At 55.6% G+C, this 14,003-nt stretch overlaps 1 protein-coding gene across 2 annotated transcripts; it reads left to right on the top strand.

Annotated features, from left to right (window-relative positions):
* The first annotated feature begins 7 nt into the window (after positions 1-7).
* DLK1 (delta like non-canonical Notch ligand 1) lies at positions 8-9,752 on the top strand. 2 transcript variants are annotated; one of them, XM_019639201.1, is made up of 6 exons: positions 13-238; positions 1,441-1,504; positions 1,988-2,118; positions 5,126-5,267; positions 7,119-7,398; positions 7,624-9,752. In XM_019639201.1, exons 1-6 carry the CDS (start codon positions 172-174, stop codon positions 7,864-7,866), a joined length of 927 nt encoding a protein of 308 aa, XP_019494746.1. In that variant the 5' UTR covers positions 13-171; the 3' UTR covers positions 7,867-9,752. The 2 variants fall into 2 exon arrangements, with proteins under 2 accessions (XP_019494745.1, XP_019494746.1); XM_019639200.1 differs by having other exon boundaries at positions 8-238; positions 7,119-8,097.
* The last annotated feature ends 4,251 nt before the right edge of the window (positions 9,753-14,003 follow it).

Here is a 14,003-nt window from a genome sequence, read left to right as displayed (position 1 = left end):
GCGGCGGCGGCGGCATTGGAGAGCGCAGCGCGCAGCCCGGTGCAGCCCTGGCCTTCCCCTCGCCGCGCGCCCGCGCCCCCTTCCGCGTCCGCAACCAGAAGCCCAGCGCGGCGCCCGGAGCCGGACCCGCGCCCGCGCCGCTACCAGGACCGCGACCCCGGCCGCCCCGCGATGACCGCGACCGCAGCCCTCCTGCCCGTCCTCTCGCTCCTGCTGGCCTTCGGCCACAGTGCCCATGGTGAGCCCCCCGGCGGCCCGGCTCGCGCCCCCTCTGGGGAAGCCTGCGACGCCCCTCTGGCCGCCTGGTGACCGGCGCGCCCCGTCCCATGCGCCCCAACTCCCGCCCGTCCCACCTAACCCTAAGCCGCGCTCCTTGTTTGCTTCACCGTCCCCGCCACCCTTGCATGCCAAGCCCGGCCCTGGGAGTCCCCGGGGACAGGAGAGGTGTGGGGTCCCCAGCCCCTTCCCGCCCCGCGGAAGTGGCACTCCGAGGGGTGTCGGTGCGCTGAGACTGGAGGTATGGAGAGAGGAGATGATGCTGGGAGTCCTCTGTGAAAATGCTTTGGGGTGCAACTTTAGGGTGCTCCTGTGTGCGCGCTGGGGAACAGGTCTGTGGGGATAGTGGGGGGTGACTTTGCCGTCGTCGTCCCAAATTCCCATCCAGGAGCCCAGCCTGAGCCTCTGCGTGAAGTGACGTTTCTCTAGGTGAGGGGCTGCGACACTTCTGTCTGCAGCGGCCATCTGTCTCTGACAGCCAGAGAGTTGCCCCCTTCCTGCAGTGGCCCCCGCCCCCACTGCACCAATGGTTATGGAGGGGCTGTCTGGAAAGCTGGACAGCAGGTTGAAGTAAATGCACACAGTAGGCTCCTCTTGAAGTGTCAGAATGTTTAAATAGTGTCAGAATTGCAGTCAGCTCTGTAAAACCTTTGCGTGTTTTTTAAACACGAACAGTGTGGGGTCGGGGAAGTTGGGGAATTTGACCTGGGTACCTGGCTTAGCTGGGATGGACCCTTAAAAAAAACCCAGACACCTTACCTGTGAGCCACCAGGTGAACCTGTCTGGGCTTTCTCAGAGATGAATAGCTGAAAGTCTGCTCCCCTTTTAGCTCACGCAAGTGAGGGTTTGGCTGAGTACCCAAGGGTCAAAATCTTCCCATCCACTGTGTCCCCATCCCCAATTTTAAGACTTAGGGTTTCTTATTTTGTTGGGGGGAAATGAGACGTCTGACCTGCTTCTGAGAACTAGGCAATAGACTGTGGTCACTCCATAACAAGGAATGTGGCAGAGAATTTTTCTGAGTGGGTTGATATGAAGTGCCTACTGTGTGCCAGGCCGGCAGGACTGCAGAGGGTCGTGGGCTCCATTGAGGGACGCCATGGGCTTTGCTTTGGCCTCTGGGGCCTTGTGGGGTGAACGGTGTAACCTTTCTTGTGCCTCAGGAGCTGAATGCTTTCCGGCCTGCCATCCCCAAAATGGATTCTGCGAGGATGACAATGTTTGCAGGTAATGGAGTGGCTCCCCAGAGGCAGCCAGCTTGTGGGGGGGGGCCAGAATCCTGGGGAGTCATGGTGTCAGGCAGAAAAGAGGGGGTGCTTGGTCTGGGCTGCAACAGCTTCCTCACCCCCCCAGGAAACTGGTGGAGGCAGTGAGGGGAGAGAGGACGGGATTGTGGGGGGACAGCCACAGCTCCTGTTTGCTTTTTCAGAAGTGGGGTGGCAGGAGAGCCCTTGCAGGATGAGACCACTGCAGGCCACTGCGGCAAAACGCAGCATTATCCTGGGCTCTCAGGGACCCCTCTGTCTGCTCCTCAGTTGGTCCTCTGTTTAAGCTTTTCATTCAGGTGACTGGTGTTTGCTTCCTGGGACTCACTGGCCCAGCCCTGTGCGAAGACCCCAAGGGCCCTTGGTTCCACAGAAAGCAGCCTGGGCTCCCCTCTTCACCCCTGCCCCCCTCATATGTCCCCATCTTTTCCCCTCCCACACGCAGGTGCCAGCCTGGCTGGCAGGGTCCCCTCTGTGACCAATGCATGACCTTTCCTGGCTGTGTTAACGGACTCTGCGTGGAACCCTGGCAGTGCATTTGCGACGATGGCTGGGACGGGAACCTCTGCGACATAGGTTGGCACGCACCCTGCCCTTGCCCACCCCCAGCTCTGCCCTCTGCCCCACGCGCCTCCCCCCAGCCCTGTGGCTGCCTCCTCTCCAGCCTTATTCCAATACACACCAGGTGCATTCTGTGTGGTAATGACCTGTTCATACACTTCCCACTGGTGGTGGGAGCCCCCTCACAGGTAGGGACATAATTTTGCTCCCCTCTGCACCACCGGCACCCAGCACCCACCCAGCACCTGGAGAAGGCACTGAGGAGGGTGTTGCGGGGGGGGGAGCTGCCTGTTGAATAAAGAGTCACAAAATAAACACATTCCACACAAAGTTGAGAAGATGGGGAGCAGAGACCTGGATAACCTGTCCAGGTTACTGCAGCTCAAGTAGGGGAAAGGAGTGCTGGAGGTGGGATGGGGGTCGCAGAGCAAAGACTCCCAACAGATTTACATGTGAGATTGTGACGGAGGCTGCAGAAAGCAAACAAACAACAAACAAATGGGGGCGGGAGGGGGTCTGTCGATGCTGAGTGGTGGGCAGAAGGAGCTGAGTCAGGGCCGCTAGGACCTGGCTGGGGGCTGTGATGAAGGGCTCAGGTGTAGGGGAGGCTGGGGGCTGGGAAAGGCTGAGAAGTGGTTAAAGTGCGATTTGGTGTTAGCTGTTGATTTCATTAATTTATGCAATCTTTGTCCTCCTTTACCCCGAGCAATTGAGAGTTGGCTGTCGCTGCATTTTCAGGCTGCAAATGTTCATCTGAGCCCATTCTCATTTGGCAAAACCTGCCCGGAAGCCCAGGCAGACTGAAGTCCTCGAAAAAAAACTCCGGCAGCCTGGGCAATGCCGCAGGGCCTCTGTCCCTCTGTCCCCAACATTAGCAGAGACAAGTGGTACAATTAGGGAAACGGAGGCTCAGAGAAGCAAAAGGATCTGCTCATGGACACAGAAGTTGGCCAAAGAGACAGCTAAAACCCCCTCCCCCAGCCCCAGGAATGGGTCCATTCTCACCTGGGTTTTTTCTAACACCCTCCCTTAAGGAAAACCTGAGGGCAGCAGACTTTCAAAATGGAGCCCCGCCATTATCTTGGGTCCTCACAGTCCCCCCGCCCCCCACGGTGCAGGGCTTTACCCGCAGCTGACTCACCCTCTGGTCTGCAGCTTCTCTGCCCCTCAGCACCGGAACCCTCCACCCTCGCAATAGCGCTAGCTGTTTAGGGACCAGGGGATGCCAAAGATGGCACCATCCGGGATCAGGGCTTTCAGCCTGGAGCTCGCCCAGTTTGGTGTCTAAGCCCAGGACTTCCCAAGGGGTTTCCAGACACAGTCCCCCCTCCGCACTGGGCTGACAAAGGCTCTCAGCTTGGGATGCTAGGTCCAGGAAATAGCCCTTTGGGTAATTGAGGGCCCTCTCCCTTTCCCCTTTTCTCATGCCTTTGAGGCTGTCACAGCCACAGCTGCTGCCCCGGCTGAGACCTCCCCCACCCCCCACCCCCCAAAAAAAACAACTGCGGGCAGCCCTCTCCTTGGGAAAGGCGGGCTTAGCCTCTGCTGAGGAAGGCTTGACACCATGGGGACAGAAGTAGGGTGGTGGCCAGCTCTTTAGCCTAAATTTCAGATTCCCAGTGACAACAGAGCAGGGAGATGAGGATTAGGAACTGGCCACAGAGGCTCCCCGTGCTCACGCCTCCTTCCCATAATGATAAATCCTCTTTATGTTCGTGTGCTCCCAGCCCAGCTCCCAAGGAACGCCTCCTGGGCTCAGGATACGCCATCAGCAAGGCGGTCAGGCTTTTCCTTATTGATTGCTTGCCATCTCCCCTCCACGAGGGTGTGAGGTTCTGTAATGGAGGGGAAAGTCTGCATTTGTGGCCTCAGCACTGGGACCCCCACCCTCACCCCCAGTCTGCCTGAATTCATGCTGGACCTGGCTTTCTATTTGGTAGAAAACCAAAGCTGAAACGTTCCTCAGAGACTGGCCAGGGAGATCTCCTCCTTTTATAAGTGGGGAAAGTGAGGCACAGGTTGGGGAGGGGCTGGACTCTGCAGCTGGCTGGAGATGGACATAGGATTGTTCCCTCCCTGGCCCAGCTGGGGGGGTGGGGCAGGGAAGGCCGGGGTCTGCACTGTCAGAGAGCCCCTGACCCCGGCCCCTTTGTTCAGCTCATCCCTGGCTTGCTGAGCCTGGGATAATGAAGTGTGCCTGATGGGAGGTGTAGAAAGACAGTGGGAATATACCCGTGCTCATGGAAACGCACGCTGACAGGAAAGGGCTCAATAGTTCTCCTCTTGCCACCTTCAAAAGCAGCCTTTTCATCGTGGCGCCCCTTAGTTCAGAACCTGAGAGTGAAGAGACCACCAGGAGGTGGAGGCAGTGCTGGGGCTAAATCAGGTTTTTTGGTTCCCAACGGGTGTCTTCACATCTCCTTTTCCCCCCTGCCCCGGTGTGAGAGAACAGTATGAAGGACAGCTGATGTTTCTAACAGTTGGGCCGTGCTAGTCCCCCCAGCGGCAGTCCCCGCCCCCCAACCATGAGAAGCTGGACGTGAAAAGCTGTCTAGAGGAGGCAGGCTTCAGGGAACCTCAGCCTGTATGCTTGCGGGAGGGAAGGGTCTGCGGTGAAGGTCATGGTGGTGGACTTAAGGAGGACCTGGTCCCCTGGAGCAAAGTACAGCAATCCTGGGTTGAATGTCAGCAAGCAGGCGGCCATGACTTCCTGTCTCCACGACCTATCACGAGAAAGGCCCTTCAGGTCCCTGAGCTGTGTACTCACTTCAGGGTTTTGGGTGGTCAGTACACCCTCTTTCTTACTCAGGCCCCCCCTTGGTGACTGTTGGCAGTGGCCACGAGCAGACATCTAGGCAGCTCATTTGGGGTCCCCCCCCCTTGATCAGCTGGAGGGGTCTGTCTTCCCGTCTCCATCTGGGAAGCTCCCCTTCCAGCCTGTGTCCCTGTCATCTTTCTGGGGGAGGGACTGACAAGCTGTGGTTTTCTTTCCCTCCCCCTTCCCCACCCACCCCCAACCCAGACATCCGGGCTTGTACCTCGACCCCCTGTGCTAACAACGGAACTTGCGTGAACCTTGATAACGGCCAGTATGAGTGTTCCTGCGCCCCTGGGTTCTCCGGAAAGGACTGTCAGAAAAAGGATGGGCCCTGCGTGATCAATGGGTAAATGTTCTTTGCCCATTATGTGTGATCTGATTCATGCTGCTCTGATTCTTGCTTCACGAAACCCCTCAAGACCCTTTCAGCCTGACCCAGTTGGACCTGTCCCCTGACAAAAGACCAAGGAAGTGCTATCCCGCAGCCCCAAGGGGGGCTACCCTCCATCAGGGAAAGTGTCATTTCCATAATTTTCTCAAATGACCCTGAAGGCGATTTCATATCCCCAAGTCCTGATGTGTGTGAATGACAGTAGATTGGGAGCATGAACTGGAGCTCGGAGCTGCATAATTTTCTAAAGACAGTGTAATAAGAGATCAGACTTTGGTGGGGCCCGAGGCTGTGAAACCTATTCATCATAGTTTAGGGGGTAGTTTGGGGGGGGGACAGTGGGTTTTTCGGATGTCTCAGGAGGGAGCTGCTAGTCTGAGAAGGTGGGGGGAGAGGGCTGTAGTGGCGCAGGGTTGGGGGAGGACAAGCTATAAGGGCCATGGGTTGGGGTCCAGCTCTCGGCTACCCTCAGTTGGGTGGGGGCTCTGGGACTTCGGGGAAGTGGGCACAACAGACGGAATGGTCACTTGCCTCTTTTGCGCCTCAGCCATTTCAGGCCCTTATCAGCTTAGCTGCATGGATGGGGCTTAAACGGAGACCGGAAGAATCTTGACAGAAGCAAGAATTCCACTTAGAACCCCGTCCTGGCCCAGGAGCTGGGGCGGGGGTGCCCTTTCCTCTGAGGAAACAGAAGCTAAGTGTAGGATCAGCTTATCTGGACCCAGCATTGCAGGATGGGGTGGAGGACCCTGGAACTGGCAACCACCACAAATGGGCATTTACGAGGCCTCTGAGGATCAGTGCCCTGAGGGGTCAGAGGAGAGGGGGTGACACCAAGTGCCATTTCTGCTTATTAGCGGGAAGAGAAAATACAGAGTGAGACCTTTACAATATTTTGCTTTTCTCTCTAACAGACTTGAGCCAGTCTGTCAAAATACAGCCCAGGGTCCTTGAAATTCCTTCAGAGCCCAGCTCGTATGCAGCCCTGGAGCAGCAGTCTTGGTTTCTTGTGCCTAGAGCCCCTTTCTTCCCTGGAGTTTTGGCATTTATCAGATGACAAAGGGCCTGTTCGTTTAAAAGCACTTACATTAAATGCTCCGTGTGTTCTGCGCTGAGCAGACAGCTTCGGTCTGCAAGCTGCACTTCGGTGAATGAGGCACTATTAACCAGCCGGGCACGGACGGCTCGAGCCGGCAAAGACAGACCGCGTATTTCTTTCACTCTGAGAGTCCCCAAGGGTTTCCTGCACAATAACCTGCAGGCTCGCTCCACTGAAAATAAAAATAAAAATCATAATGGGGTGGTGATGGTGGTGGGAGGGAGGGAGGGAGTGACGTCCGGTGTGGCTCAGCCTCAGCGGCCCAGGGACCAAGTTAAGGGAGGGGGCTCGCTCCGGCCCTGCGTTCTTACTAACTTTGCCTCTCTCAGCCTCAGTTTCTCCACCTGTCCAGTGACTAACCATCAGGCCTCTGGTCGGAGAGATGACATAAGAGGTGGGAGAGGAAAATGGCATCCAGCATGGGAGGTCAGGCATGTTCCAGGTTGGCAGCATGACGGGGGTGAGGTGCACACCTCAAGCAGCTGTGCATCCTGCCCAGGACAGCTGGGAGACCCTCGCAGGCAGGAGTCACAGTGCCCGGTGCCTCCCTGGGTCTCCCTGGGCCTCACTCACCTAATGTGCCGTTTTGTCAGGCCCCAGTAGGTCTGCCATGTGGAGTGGTCCAAGCACCTGCCCCCGACCCCCAGCACCGTTGTCCTGGCCTAGCCCCCAGAGGGCCTTTTCCCGTGTCCCCTATTGTGTTGCAGTTCCCCCTGCCAGCACGGAGGCACCTGTGTGGACGACGAGGGCTGGGCCTCCCATGCCTCCTGCCTGTGTCCCCCTGGCTTCTCGGGCAATTTCTGCGAGATCGTGGCCAACAGCTGCACCCCCAACCCTTGCGAGAACCAAGGCATCTGTACCGACATCGGGGGCGACTTCCGTTGCCGCTGCCCCACCGGCTTTGTGGACAAGACCTGCAGCCGCCCGGTAACCACCTGCGCCGCTGACCCGTGCCTGAATGGGGGCACCTGCCTGCAGCACAGCCAGGTGAGGTTCGAGTGTCTGTGCAAGCCCGAGTTCACAGGCCCCATCTGTGGCAGGAAGCGCGCGGCTGGCTCCCAGCAGGTCACCCGTCTGCCCAGTGGGTACGGGCTGACCTACCGTCTGACCCCCGGGGTGCACGAGCTGCCAGTGCCGCAGCCCGAGCACCGCGTCCTGAAGGTGTCCATGAGGGAGCTCAACAAGAGCACCCCGCTCCTCTCCGAGGGCCAGGCCATCTGCTTCACCATCCTGGGCGTGCTGACCAGTCTGGTGGTGCTGGGCACCATGGGCATCGTCTTCCTCAACAAGTGCGAGACCTGGGTGTCCAACCTGCGCTACAACCACATGCTGCGTAAGAAGAAGAATCTGCTGCTGCAATACAACAGCGGGGAGGACCTGGCCGTGAACATCATCTTCCCCGAGAAGATCGACATGGCCACCTTCAGCAAGGAGGCTGGCGACGAGGAGATCTAAGCGGCGTTCCCACCGCCCCCCTGTATTCTCGGGGTCCCGCAGAGCTCTCTATATGCGGTCTGTTCTCATCTTTGTGGTGGAATTTGCTATCCTTTGTGTCAAATCTGGTGAACGCTATGCTTCCCTCTATTATCTGTGTGTGGCCGTGTGACCCACACGATGCTAAAGCAAGCCTCTTTCTCTCTCTTAATGCATGATAAAAAAAATAATAATAAGAATTTCATCTTTAAACGTGTAAAAGAAATAAGTATGTTATTCTAATCTCTAAACTTTACGTAAAATCAAAAAAGACCAAAAAAAAACATGGCAACTGTACCAGGACTCGGGGCCGATGTCCCTCTCTGAGGGGTCTCGGCCACAGGGTCCTTGTGAAACCATGACGCGTGTTGTGCATGACCGACCACTGTGAAAAGGGCTAAAATCTCTTTCGTTCGTTAATTGTCACACGACACATTCAACTCGCACTCACTTCAAGTTCAACATCGCAGTCCTTAGATCTTTGTGATTGATTTGAGATTTTGCAGAGTGCAGCAGCCGTGTGTTAGGCAGAGAGCGCCCCGGGTTGGCTGCTGGGGGGCCAGGACCTCGTCCCAGCCCTGCCACTAACTCGCTGTGCCATCCTTGGCGAGTCCCCTCCCCCACCCCGGGCCTGCCTTTTCACCTCTCTCCAGAGAGGGGCTTGAACACAGTGACCACCAAGGTCCTCTCTTGTCTAAAATTCTGAATTAGGAACGAGGGGGTATGAACCTCAACAGTTCCAGACCCTAACGATTACAATCCGATGAAGACTCGGTCTCATCCTGGGGTCCAAAGGTTTTGGCTTATCCTGGATGAACACTTGACATTCTGAAATTGACCCTAACTGCAGTTTTCAAAGTGGGGAGCCTCCTGGCCCACTTTCCATTTGGGAATAATTGGCCACTTTGAGTCCCTGGACTTGCCATTTAAGCGGCCCTCTTCCCACCCACCCCATACCACACCTGCTTCCCATCCTATAGATTAGAGATGTCCCTTGAAATTTAAATGCACCTTGAACCACAAGTGCCCCTGGCGAAATCTGAGCAGCAACACAGCCCTCACCAAGGTTTTCCCTGCGGTTCAGTGGAAATTGTCACTTGTGGGGCGTTTGCTAGTTTCGTGGCCAAAGTGGTACCAGACCTGGCCTACACAGCCCTGGATTCAGTTTGTGTTGCTGAGTTAATAACTCTCAGATCCCAAAAGACCTAGCCAGCTTTTGAATGATGAATTTGACTTTTTTTAAAAAAGAGCATCTATATTTTTTGCAAAAATAGAAGGAAATGGGACAGAGGTCTGTTTAGCTTTCCAGCTCTTGGAGGTAGGCAGCTAAACAGCCCTTGGGTACCAGATAGGACTATTTTGCTTCTTAAGTATTTTGGATAGGAATCAATACTCTTAGCTTTACTGAGTATTATCTGCCGTGTTTACCTTGTTCCAAGTGCTTTCTAAGTCGTCATCACCTTCATCATCTCGGTCATTCAAATCACTTCCCACACATGACATGAGTCACCATCGTCACACAACCATCGAGTTGATCACACTCAGTCGCTGGTCCACCACGTCAAGGCCCTCGTCATCTAATTCAAAGCCTGATTACCATCTCCCCCAAACTCCTGATGTCCCCACCCAAGCCACTGTCCCCATCACTCCCAGTTCTTTACCATCCTAGCCCCAAGCTCCTCTCTACCTTCGTCACACCAACCCTGACAGATAACGTCACCCTAAAGTCCCATCACCACCACCCCTGCCAAGCCCCTCCCACCCCGCCTCCAAACCCCTCCCCGTTTTACCCCTGCCTTTTCCCACTCTCCTCAACAGTTGCTTCAGACCCCGAACCCTGTCACCCTCATTACCACCATCGTCACCACTGCCAAGCCCCCTCCCCCTCCAAGCCCCTGTTGCCGCCCTCCTACCCCTCCCCTCCCTCACCCCCACCACCTGGGTCCCCCAATCCTAGTCTTTGATAACCTTCACCCCAAGTCCCTCCTCCTCCCCACAAATCACTTGAGTCACCATCTCATCTCACTTTGAGTTTGTTTGAAATAAAAACTTTAAAAAGACAAAAAAAAAAGAACTGTTGGCATGTGCCAGGCGGGCGTCTGGCACCCCGCCTGGCCTCTCTCACGTGAGACCTTGACCGAGTCAGCTAATGGTTCTGATCCTCAGTTTTCCCAAACGCGAAATTCTGAGATTGGACAAAATGATCAAATTCTCGGCTCCACTTTCTCGATGCCTCATCCCCTGGTGACAAGGAAGACATCCCACTGTCTATCCTTGACAGACTCCTCCTCATCGGTCCATCACTTCATCCACCATCACTTGCTCAGGAAAGCATCTCCACGCACCTGCTGAGTGCAAGGCAGTGTGCGGGGGACGCTGTGGGTCCCGCAGGATGAGGGGCCGTCTGGGAGGGGAGCCGACACTCAGGTGTGGCCAGGAAGCTAAGCGCAGTGCCGGTAAAATACCGTGGGAGCAGCGGAGAGTCCTCAGCAGACGCCTCCCCTACAGTCTGACCATCTTACCTGCCCACGTGACTAATTGTCTCTTACCAGCACGATGTGGCCGCCCCGCCCAAATTCCGCAGTGCCCACGTGCACACGTCCCGCGAGATCAGAACAGTGTCGGTACCTCGCCACGGTCTTCACATCATGCAGAAATGGTCCATTCCATCCTCTATGGGGTAACCAGATTCTGCTGAGAGTGTCAGGATTTTTTTTTGGCTGCCCATCCACACCTCGCGTGTGTTTGGAGTAGTGTGTAGTTTACGTAACAAACGGAGAAGCTCAAAGACAGCTGTCGGCGACATTAAGTATCAATTCGGTCCCAAAGTCGGAGGGAGGAGTAGGCGTGATGATCTTCTTGTAACCCAAAAATTTCAAAAATGTCAATGGCGCTCTTTTTAGCTTTCCCGTTTACTTAACCCCCAGACATGCAAAAAATTTGTTTATTGAAAAATAAACAAAACCCAAGGGCTATTGGTGTGTTTCTGTGATGTGTTGTGCGCCAGGCTACACTTCTCCCCTCCTGGGGGAGGCTTAGCCCCGGGGAAGAAGGGTTGGGGGCCATGCTTTGGAGGGCCCTGCTTTGGCCCCACCCAGCCCTTCCTATAAGGCCACGAGGCCGAGGCCAAGGGCGAGCCCACCCACCCCTTCCAGACCCTACAGTGTGTGCTTGGAGCACGGGAATTACCAGTCTCACCCAAGGGCCTGCACAGGCCTCTTCTTGGCACTGCCTCCGGGTGGGTGGCTGTTTGGGGTGGTGATTGGTGCAGGGACATGAGGGTGAGGGGGCGACGGGCCAGGGGCTCCACGCGTGAGCAGGCCAGGCTCACAGCAGGCCCAGGTCCAGCTCTAAGCTCCAGGTTCCTCTTAGAACTTGGGGGTGGGAGGTGATGGTGGGGGTTTCCCTGAGGTTCCATGCTGGCCCTGGGCCCCCCAGGACTTAGGGAAGGTGGACTTGTCCAGATGAGGAAGTAACAGATTTGGTTTGAGACTTAGTTGGGGGAACTTGCAGCCTTTAAACGTTGGCACATCAGGGATATGGGCCTCACTTATTCTCCTGACTCGGGCTCTGCACATGTTGGGGGTCCCCCCCGCCTCTCTCCTGCCTCCAGTCCCTGGCTGCTCTTTTGAGTTCCCGTGGAGTGCCTGACACTGCCTGTGCCCCCCCACACCCGAGGGGTCAGCCCGAGCCCCCTGGCAGGGTGAAGGAGCTTCTGTTCAGGCCCTCAGCCCGGGTGGCCCTCAGGGTGGGGGTCTCCTCTCCACTTCCTGTCATGGCCTGTCCCTCCTCTGCCAGGTCACTGCCACCACCCACCTAGCGGCTCAGCCAGGCCCGGGGTGTCCCTGAGCCTCCTCCTTCCTCGGCCCCCACATCCAGGGCTCAGCCCCCCTTCTTTCCTCGGTGCTGCTTGGTCTGCTGCCTGGACCACCCCCACTCAGCCAGGAGGGGGTCTGGTCAGTGCAGCGAGACAACAGGGAGGATGAGCAGGAGGGTACAACCTCAGAGATGGATGCCATCTCAAAAACTGGAAGAAAAATAAGCGACAGTGTAGAGGCAACAAACACAGACACTTCTGTGAAAGGGATGAGTTCTCCAGGGAAATGCCAATGACCCGAATTCCAGCTGGGGGGATAGAGCATTTCCTGGGAGAAGACCCCAGTGTGGGCCAGCTAGCTGCCTGTTAGCTGACTTGGGGTCCCCGCCATCGACCTGGTGACAGAATGGGACAGAACCAGGCTGGAGACCTGGTTCTGGAGCCAAGATGGAGACGGGATGAAGATCTTTCCATTCTTGTTTTCAAAGCTAGGAAGGAGGGCCCCAGTGCCAAAGTTAACAAAGGAGAGCCAGTCCTCAGTCCTAAATAAACAAATATCCTCAATAAAATAATAAATATAGGTATTTTCTTAAAATCCTGATCAAGTACAGCATTTTCTGGGAAAGCAAGTATAATTTAATAGGCAATGTAGCCATAGACCGTGAGCCCTGGGTGGCCCAGGAGAGAGGGAACAATGATGGATCACTAGAGTCACTGTCGCCAACCCTGGGGTCAGGCGGGTGACCTGGGTGAAGGAATCAGGGGAAGGTCCGGCCAGCGTGTGCGACCTGCTTGATTCCTGGGCAGCAGGGCAGCAGGGCAGCAGGGCAGCAGGGCAGCAGGGCGAGGAGAGGGAGCTTCCACGTGGCGACCGGGCTGCTGCAGTGGGCGAAGTGGGCAGGGCTCAGCGCTGGTGGTGCTGGCCTGTAGGGCCCCAGGATTCGGAAGGCCCAGAGGTGGGGTGGGGACAGGCAGCAGGAGGGATCGGTGCTGGGTGGGTCCCGTTATGGCACCCAGCGCTTGGGGAGCTAGGCAGGAATGTGTCCCGTGAACCCCAAGTGGGGGAAGAGACATGAGCTGCAGTGCAGGGGGTTGATGGACGGAAGGTTCCTGAAGGCGAGTGAGGAGGGAGCAGCCAGCTGGACAGGGAACCGAGGGGAAGGTGGGCTTCTGAGATGCCCCCCCAGTCTCCCAGCACAGGGCAGCCTTCAGGTGGCTTCAGGTAGGACCACCTGGATGCCTGGCTCTGCTCAGCCAACTACCGACGGTAATACGCTTGTGAGCTCAGGCCTGTGGCCTTCTTTCCTTTAGTGACTCTCTCTCACTGCTGAACGAGGGTACATTCGCCCTGCATAGCTCCCCTCCAAGAACCTGGCGTAGTTCACAGGAGAAAGGATGGAAACCCAACCCCAAGTCCTCACGGGGGTAGGACAGAACATCGTAAAAAGAGAAGCCGTGTGTCTTGCACAGAGCACTTGGTATTGGTTTTCTCAGTAGGGAATAAACAAACGCATACGTGAATAACAGCTTTCGATGGCGACTCTGCCTCCTCAGCCTCACCTCCTTATTCACCAATGTGGAAACTGAAACGAGGAGAATAACTAGCTTGGAGTTCTCAGCTGAGGACAATTTTGCCCCTCAGGAGACATTTGACAATGACCGGAGACGGGTTTTATTGTCAAAACTGGACGACACTGCCCGCACCTAATGGGCAGAGACCAGGGATGCTGCTAAACAGCCTACAAAGCACAGGACAGTGCTCGCAACAAAGAATTCATTGGCCCAAGATGTCAGTATTGCCCAGGTTGAAAAACCCTGGCCTAAGATGGTGGGGCAGGAATGAGACTATTAAGGACAATAGGACATAACTACATCAGACACTGTGCTAAGTATAAGTACTTCATCTGCAGCCCTCCCCCAGCTTTACTGAGATATAATTGACCTATAACATTGTGTAAGTTTAAAGTCTACAATGTGATGACTTGATATCGTATGTATCACAAAATAATTACCATAATAAGGTTAGTTAACACATTTTTCACCTTGCTTTTTACCGTTTTTCGGTTTTCACTTAGTTACCGTTTTTGTTGTTGTAGTAGTGAGACCATTTAAGATCTACTGTCTCAGCAACTTTGAAGTATGTAACACAGAATTGTTAACTGTCGTCCCCGACCTGTATATAAGATCCCGGAACTTATCCACCTTTTTTTTTTTTTTTTTTAGCTGAGCCATCCCGCCACCTGTTGGCAGCTCACGGCTGCTCAGCTCGGGCTGACTCGAACCGCTGTTGCTCAGAGCTCAA

Source organism: Hipposideros armiger, unplaced genomic scaffold (assembly GCF_001890085.2).
Source record: "Hipposideros armiger isolate ML-2016 unplaced genomic scaffold, ASM189008v1 scaffold_43, whole genome shotgun sequence".
Taxonomy (NCBI): Eukaryota; Metazoa; Chordata; class Mammalia; order Chiroptera; family Hipposideridae; genus Hipposideros; species Hipposideros armiger.
This window is presented reverse-complemented; position numbering and strand designations above follow the sequence as displayed.